This window comes from Heterocephalus glaber, unplaced genomic scaffold (assembly GCF_053883595.1).
Source record: "Heterocephalus glaber isolate CG9 unplaced genomic scaffold, H.glaber_assembly_v1.0 deba00000347, whole genome shotgun sequence".
Taxonomy (NCBI): Eukaryota; Metazoa; Chordata; class Mammalia; order Rodentia; family Bathyergidae; genus Heterocephalus; species Heterocephalus glaber.
In genome coordinates, this window is record NW_028258143.1 from 51,319,830 (window position 1) to 51,328,820 (window position 8,991).

General features: G+C 43.5%; 1 protein-coding gene across 1 annotated transcript; it reads right to left on the reverse strand.

Annotated features, from left to right (window-relative positions):
* Positions 1–4,707: 4,707 nt before the first annotated feature.
* Positions 4,708–7,622, reverse strand: LOC110344469 (uncharacterized). Its single transcript, XM_021238623.2, has 3 exons — positions 7,570–7,622; positions 5,392–6,469; positions 4,708–4,980 (listed from the first exon to the last, which is right to left on the reverse strand). Exon 2 carries the CDS (start codon positions 6,424–6,426, stop codon positions 5,608–5,610), a length of 819 nt encoding a protein of 272 aa, XP_021094282.1. The 5' UTR covers positions 6,427–6,469; positions 7,570–7,622; the 3' UTR covers positions 4,708–4,980; positions 5,392–5,607.
* Between the last annotated feature and the right edge of the window lie 1,369 nt (positions 7,623–8,991).

Genomic DNA, 8,991 nt, shown 5'->3' on the forward strand with positions numbered 1-8,991 from the left:
AGGTTTCTATTTGTTCTGGTTTCTCTTTGGCATATTGAAAAGTTGCCACCGTGTCCTTGTCACTTAGCTCAATGGTATCACAACTTATCCCCTCAAATTTTGTGTCCAATTCAGTTTCTAGGCTAAATTCATCAGGTCATCCCATAAAACTTTCTGCCTTCAAAAGAAAAGAGCTTCTAGACAGCAGTATCTGCCCTGTTTTTGGCAGAATGGTAAATCATGAAGCCTTCCAGCAACAGAATTTCACACCCTAGTCCAGGGGATTGTGGACCTATCTTTAGCCAAGATTTGGGACCATCCCCAACCTAACCAAATCCTATTGCTTTTCAGCCTCATGTAAAAGAATCATGTGATCCCACCTTAGGAAGATATTAGATTTCTATAGTTTTCCTATCACAATTTTATAACAAGAATCCATGAATGGACGCACACCCAGAGTTAATGCAGTATAGTGGACCCTTGACTTACAAACTCAATTCATTCTCAAGGACTGGTCATAACCCAAATTGGTTGTAAGTCAAGACTATTTTTCCCATAAGAAATAATGGAAATATCCATATTGTGTTCTGAACCTCCCAAAGCATCACTAACCTTTTCATAATAATAATAATAATAATAAAAGGTTGTATAATGTGTTCAGTGTAGAGGCCCTTGGGTTCAATACCTAGTGCGGAAAAGAATAAATGAAAAGAACATTTTGTTTGTTTTGAGACAGAGTATCGCTGTGTCAGACTGACTGACAATTTACAATCCTTCTGCCTCCGCCTCCCATGAGCTGGGATTACAGGCATGTCCCGCCATGTCCAGCAAGAAGAAAAGATTTAAAGGAAGGCTTTGCTAAACTGCCTCAGCAAAGTGAAGGGGGTAAATTTTCTTCTCTGGACATACGTGGGACAAATACTGTAGAACTGTTGTATCATTAAATGGTTTTATTTATTTATTTGTCTCAGGGCTTATGCAAGGAGTAGCAGTACAAAGGGTAGAAATCCTGGTTCGTAATCCTAAGCAGCCCTTCATTTGGTGGGCAATAGTTCAATTTTTTTATCCTGTATTCCCTTCCCTTATATAACAGTGTCTTGGTTACTTTTCTCATTGCTGAAACAAAATACCCAAAGTTAAAGGAGGAAAGGTTTATTTAGCTCACAGTTCATAGAGGTTTCAGTCCATAATTGGCTGGCTCCAAGGCAGAGTGGCACATGGCAGAGGGGGATCTCAGAGGAGAACAATTTGTGCCTCCCACAAGGTAGCAAAGCAACAAAGCAATATCATGTATAACAAGATAATATTCAAACTACTTAGGGCGGCTAACACTCACACCCTTAAGCCTAGTGCTCTTGGGCTTAGCTTGTACCATGAATCTACTCCAGCAGCACACACTCTAGATCCAGTCACCTCTGAAAAAGCCCCACTCAAAACTGCATGAGGCTTTAGGGGGACATCCAGACCCAAACCATAACAAACGGGTTGAAAAAGACCTTGGAAAGAAAGTATTACGATTTAAATTATACTGATGAAGCGTCTAAGCATCTCACACTCTGCAGTCTCTGGCTTTTCTTGCTTTATTTGAACGTACACAGTCACTTCATTATGTGCAGAACAGATGGCTTATTTAGCGGCACCCATTGTCTCACTTTGACAAGTCCTCGCTAAGTGTGTAGCTCAGTGGCAGAGCACATGCCTAGCACGAGCGAGGCCCATGAGTGAGGCTCTTGCTTCCATTCCCAGTACCACGAAATCAAGACAAATTCGATCTTTCTTTAATAACTTGTGGTGGTGAGTTGTTACTGGAAAACTGCATAAAAATAAATTCTGGACTTGGCGGGCAGTAAAAATGTTTCTTTCGTACTTTACTGTTAGTTAATATTCAAATATATGAGAGGCAATTAATTTTTAAAAGGTTTACTAGTACATGCTTGAGGTTTATAGTGACATTTATCACTGGGGACTTGTACGTGAACATAACACATCTTAATTATTTTTGTCCCCTTCCCCTCCACTCCCTCCAGCCCTTCGCCCCCTCCCCATTTACAAAAGCTCTAGTTCCATTTTTTCCATTCAATTCCTTTGTCTTTCTCTAAATCCCTTTTCCTTTCCTTCCCTCTTCCTCCTCAATCTCTTGTCCCCCTTCCCATTTGAAAACGTTCTTCCAGCTTCTTAGCATCTATAAGACAGGTAATTAAGTTTCACAGAATGAACAACTGGGTCAGGTTTTATTTTCAGAGCTCTTTAAGGAATTTTAGCAATCTAATTGGAAAAAACCATTGTCTTTTAGACAGGAGAAAAGCTTACTGGGTCTGTCAAGTCTTTATACTTTTGGTGTCTTCTGAAGGTGAAGCCAGGGATTTCTGCAAGTTGTTGTGTGAGTCCTGTCTACATGCAAGTGTCCAGCTTCTCCTGCCAAATGCCTGTTTGGGGGCTTGCAGTTCTGCGAGCCTGTGTAGCTGTCTAAAGCTGTAGAGCACCCATGATCTGCTGTCCCTGTGGAGGGTGGGGCCTTGTTGTGGGCTTTCTGATGGCCAAGTAGGGAGATGAGGTAGTGTTAGAGTCCCCTCCCCTGCAGTGCACCCCTTGCCAACAAATGCTGTGCAGATGGTTAGTGAGATCTTCACCTGTGCAAACAGTGTTTGTTCCAGTCTGAGCAGGGGGTTGGTTTTTCTGCTTCCCACTGCTTCGGTAGGGACAGCAAGTCCTACCCCTGGGGATAAGGAAGGTGAAAGTGAAGTCAGCAGGAAGATACCCGTGGAGCACTGTGCTGCGTGCTGTGCTAAGGAAAGGCCCAAGGAGTGCTCTTCACTTCTTTCCCCAAGGTAGGAAATAGTTTTCCCTAGAGAGTTAGAAGCTTATTTCCAGAGTTTATTGGTGGCCCAGAGATGGTGATGAGAGACTGTCAGGTTTCTTTGTTCTTGGGGATCAGAGGGTAGATAGAAATTCCTTCTCTGTATTGCTCTATGCAATCATACAGAAAGCTGTAGGACAGCGAAGACAATTTGAATTCTGTGGCCAGTTTTGTCTAAATAAATTGTAGCATTACAGATGAAATAATAAAGGCAATGTCACATTTTAACTCCAATAGCCAAAGGTTGGGGGCGGTTTCATAGCTTAAAAAAACCACACACATAAAATATTAAACCTGAAAGAAACTTGTCCATTGCCCAAATCCACATTTTTCACAAGTAAAAACTAAGATGTGGGAGATAGAGGCTGGGGTATAGTTCTGTGATAAAGCATTTGCCTAGCATGCTTTAGGCTGTGGCCTTGAACCCCAGCACCATCAAAATAATAAACACATAAATAAATTAATTAAATTAAAATGAAAAACATCTCAGAGACAAAGTATCTTTTTAAGAGTAGTGGCTACTCCAGGGGTAGCCTGTGTGCCTGTAACCGTGAACTGCATCTTGTGGAGTGCTCAAGTGAGCATACAGCCTCAGAAGAAACCATTTGTAGATACGGTTTCAAGACAAACCCCCAAGTTTCTTTCTAGGATTATTGCAGCCCCTATGTAAACTTTGAACCTCAAATTTTGCTTGCACTCTAATTGTGGACTTCCAACCTCCAGAACAATGAAAATAAACGCTTCTACATCCATCCAATGATTGTCACCCAAGGCAACAAAGCCATGGCCCACCAGGTATTAGGTCAGAAAATGAACCCTAAACCCAGCCTTGGGCTGCAGTAGTTAAATTGTTTTGGTGCTAGAATTGAGCCAAAGACCTCATCCTACCACCAGACTTTTCCCCAGCACCTTGTCTATTTTAATCAGAGAAAGGTTGTCACTGATTTTCCTAGCCTGGCCTTGAACTTTGGGTCCTCCTGCCTTACCCTCCAAAGTACCTAGGACTGCAGGAGTGTGCCACTGGGCATGGTTGAAATTTCATTATTAACAACTTTGTGTAATATTTTTGTTCTTCCTCCCTGTTATTTATGGAAAGTAACAAAGATTAGGGGAGGAAACATTAACATTTTTATGTAAACAGTAAATACTTTGACATCTGTAGGCCCAAGAGATGGGTTATTGTGACATTTTTTAGCCAAAATAGTTTTTGAGTCCCTGACTCCAATAAACACAAATCGTAAGCAGTGGATTAAGGGCCCAGGATTGTGTTTGTCCTCTTTCCCTATGGTGGTTCTGAGTGTCTCATCCTAACACCAAGACTTTCTCCTCTTTAATCTAAAGGAGAAATGGATGAAGATCTCTGTTGTTTGTAGGAGTCAGCAAGACACTAGAGGAAGCCTGGTGCCCCCGGACCATGAGAATTGCTTTCTGCACACCCCAAACAGTGCCAACTGGAGTTGGCTTCCTGAGTGGCTGGATCTGTACCGTTGCTTGCTCAGCTGATCACCCCTAGCTGATCACCACCAAAGCGCACCACCCTGGTGCTAGTCTGATGTTGGCACTGCTGCTCTCTAAATATGGGCATGTGAGTTAGTGACAAAACAGGATGAAATCCCTGAAATGGCTAAGGGTGGATGAAATCGAATAAAACCTGGGAAGCAGAGATGAAAGGAGACAAGCAGCACACCTTCTCTTCAGGAAGCACCATGCTACCTGCACATTGCTGAGAATGCATTTTGGTCCTCTACACAACATGGCCATTTTCAGCCTGCATCAAGAAGATATACTGGAAGAAGCAGACAAGGAAAACAAGAACATTTATTATATTGAGAACAATGAACCTATAGGAATTGTAGAAGTGAGGCCATCAAACTGCTTAAAACTCTGGGGATTGGGATTATGCTAATCAGTGGGGGTTTCTTTGGGGTGAATATACTCAGAGGTATGAAGATTTTTCTTGGTTGGGGTTTTTCATGGGCTGCTGACCCTCACTCTCCTCCCCAAACAAGTGAGGACTCTTTTCTGGAGCCAGTGGAAGGCCTGCCTCAAGTTCATACAGTGGTTTGTGTGTCAGACCGAGTGGCGCCCTCCTCTGACTGCCCCGAGGAGACCCAGGAGGACTCCTTGGTGCTGGTCTTCAGCTTCTGCTGAGAAAAGGAGGACAAGTTAGATAAATGTAACGTCCCAGCAGGGCAGCCAGTGTTTACTCACTTATGAAACTCAAATCTTTCTGCTAGAAATAGCCCAACTGTAATTCCCAGTTTCAGAACTCAACCCTGAAGCACAGAGACTCTCAAAAAAACCCCAACTTTTCTGGGCATATTGATTAGCCCTTGTCTTTCTTCCTGCCCTCCATCTCTCTCTCAGTGCCCTTTGATATTTTCCCTCCATCTCCTCCCTGGCCCCTTTCCTTCCTGTCATCTTCCTCCCCCTGCACATCCTGTCAGCGCTCGAGGTCCAGTGCTTCACAGAAAGCAGTGATGCTGCATGCTGTCCAACCTAGCACCTCCACCAGGCATGTCCCCTCCTCTCTTAGGAGGCAGCTCTGTGCTCACCTCAGCAAGTTCATCTTCCTTGACCGTCACTGGCATCTCTGAGACCTGGGTGACTTCTGTATTTTCCTGTGGTTTGCAGTTAGGCAGGTCCTCGTGTGTATGGTGTTCTTCACAAGGGACCTGAGCCGGATGAGGAGGGGCACTGCTGCCCAGGTGGAAATCTTTCTCAGGGAGTCCCTGAAGCAGGAGGTCATCAGCTTTGTTATTGTTCTGATTTTATTTACCAGGTTCCTGATATTCTTCATTGTTTTGTATTTCTTCCTTCTCCTTGTGGTTCTCATTCTGCTCTTTTCTGTCGTCCTCATGAGAATCAGGTAGCATGGTGTTATCAGGTCTTTCATACACCTGAATTTGTTCATGAAGCTCTGCATATACTTCTTCATTACTCTGGGTTTCTTTGGTGTTCTGTTTTTCGGTGTCCTTTTTTTCTTGTTCAGTTGATTGCATTAGCATGCCCTCAGCTTGGTTTTCACAGTTTTCAACTTGTTTATTAGCTTCCTGATATTCACTTTCTTCTTTGTTCTCCTCATTGTTACGATCTTTTTTACGTTTCTCAGGGGGTTCAAGAATGACAAGCTGACTTTCTGGCCAACCATCCGTGGGGTCAATCTGTTGCCCTCTGTATGTTGAATTCATATTTATCTGCAGGTCATTGGCAGTGACAATCTGATCAGCTCCTGTGCCTTCACTGTCTGAGTCTGTGTCCTCATTCCCTTCCACATCAGTGCTTGGTGTACACACATGGTTTGGGTTGTCCTCAATGCTGTATTTGTTGTCCATGTATCTTCCTAGAGTTTGTGTGTCATCTGGTTCTTCAATCATAGGGAGGTTGTTGACTGAAGAACCTACAACACATCCGTCATAGAAGGTTGTCGTCTCACGGCAACAGATACAACCTTTGGAGGGGGCTTTGGTCTCTTTGTGGAAGGTGTGGGAAGCAGGGAGATCACTCCCTGCGTGACTCTCCATCGAATTCATTTTCAAATGGGACTGCTCTGAGTCTGAGCAGTCATTGCTGGGGTTTAGGGTTGCCATGAAATTATAGGGTTGTGTCTTCAGTCTCCGTCAAGTCCTGAGGCTTCAGAAGAAGAAAATGAAGAAAAGATGTCGGGAAGAAGAACAGAGTTATGTGCTTAAGTAATAAAAGAAGAGTATGTGGTCACACACACACACACATTCTCAGTCTGCAGTGCCCTGTCCTGGCGGCTGCTCACCTGAAAGATAAGCTCTCAATCTCTAATCTTGACAAGGGGATGTGAGAAATCCTGCAGAGTTTGACTCTCTGTGGCCAAGAGAAAACATAAGTCTGTGTTGTATAACTATTGATTGCCATGGTGGTATCTGAACAAAGTCATAATAAAAGACAGAAAAGAAAAGAAAGAGGGGCAACAGACCACAGGTTCTATTCACTTTCTTCTAAAATATTCTGTACACACACCAGTCAGGCTAAAGAACATTTCTCTTGTTGGCAGAAGCATGAGTGATATACGAGTCTCTTCCTCTTTTACTGTGGAATCTAAGATGATCTCTGTCCTCAGGGAAGTCAGAACCTCTCTGAGGAGATACAAATCAACTGACTGGTAGAGGCCAAAGAGTGCAGCAGAAGAGCTTACAAATAATATCATGAGAGGATTTAGAAGGGCACCTCATGCAGGCAGGCTGGGAGTGGGTAGGAGACCAGGAATAACCTCCTGGGGTGACGTCTTGGATCTGCAAAGCTATGGAGGAGGTAGAAGAGAGGTGGGTATAGTGGCACAGGCTATAATCTCAGCACTTGAGGGCAGAGGAAGGAGAATTGTAAGTTCAGGCCTACCTAGACCACTTAGAGAGATCTGGTCTCCACACAAATCCAAAGAACACAAAAGACAAGAGGTAGTAGGCATATTGGGGGACCAGTTTGTGTGTCTATAATGTCAGTCCCTTTCTGTCATATTTCTGTATATGGGACCTATGGACATAAGTTCAGACATACAGTATATTGGAGTCTTATGATAGTCCATAGCAAATTGCTTTCCAGAAAGCTTATATATATTTATGTGGTCATCATAGTACCAGCTGGTAGCATATTTAGCCTACTTTTTCCCATGATGCTCTAGCTATTAAATGGGTGTAGAAGAACACATGGGCATACACACACACATTCCCGGGCTGCAGTGCCCTGCCCTGATGGCTGCCTACCTGATAGATAAGCTCTAAAAGTCTTCCCTTGTGAACAGGTGATGTGAGAAATGTTCCAGAGTTTTGAGTCTCTGTGGCCAAGAGAATACATAAGTCTGTGCTCTATGACTATTGGTTACCATGGCAATATTGTGACCCACTTATAATGGAAAATGGGAAAGAAGAAAAGGGGGTAGAAGATCGCAGCCTCTCTCCCCATGTTTCCAATTTACTCTGCATAGACACAGGATAAAGAATCTTCCTTCTGTTGGCAGAAACATGGATGCCACGGGGGTGTGTCATAGTTACTTTTCTTTCATTGCTGAGACAAAATACCTGACACCTGAAGTTAAAGGGGAAAAGGTTTATTTAGCTCACAGTCTGTAGAGGCTTCAGTCCATAGTTGGCTGGCTCCAAGGCAGAGTGGCACAGGGCAGAGGAGCATCGCAGAGGAGAAACAGATCATGGCAGTGGAAGACAGCAAAAGCAACAAAAGGACCTTAACAGCGTCTTTCTGCCTCTTTTTATCTAATCCATACTACCAGGATTAGGGCAGTGCCAAACCAATCACTATACTGGTTTAGTAATCACATGCTTTTAATCCTAGCATCATACACTCTAGATTCAGCTACCTCTGACAAAGCCACTTATGACCACATGAGGCTTTGGGGGAAAATCTAGACCCAAACCATAACTGGGTGTCTTCCTTTTGTTGTGGAGTCTAAGACAGTCTATGTCCTGGAAGAATTTAGAGCCTCTTTGAGAAACTACATGTCAACAGTCTAGTAGAGGACAGGGTTTAAGTGTAGCAGAACTTACAAATAATGTCAGGAGAGGGCATAGATGATCACTTCATACAGGCAGGCTGGGAGTGGATATGAGAGTAGGACTAACTTTGTGGGTACAGATGCCTTCCCATGTGAATACTTATGGAGGAAGTAGTAGGGACACTGCCACAGTGATACACCTGTAATGTCATCACTTGGGAGGCTAAGGAAGGAGGATTGTGATTTTCAGGCCAACCTCCTCTACATAGAAGGACTTGGTCCCAAAGGAAAACAAAAGAGGTTTTTGATGATATAGGAGAAACATAACTCCCAACCTGCTAGTTGTCAGATGTGCCAAGTTCATCGAAGAATGAATTTCAAGGAACAACAGAGGTTAAGAGTAGAAAAGGTTTATTGAGAGATAGCTTCTGACAGACAAGAGCGGGGTCTCAAGTGGGTTGCCACTGAGGCCTTTTGTCAGGGGAAATTTATACAGCAAAGTCACAATGTGGATACAACACGGATTAAACGGGAATCTTCCTATACAATCACAAGTGTAGCTACTTAGCTAATACTGATCTAATAGGGAAATGTGTCACATAGCAAGGGTACATGGAAAGAACAAAGGTATGTTTGGGGAGGGATGGATTCAGATGCTCTGGTCACCCACCTGGGC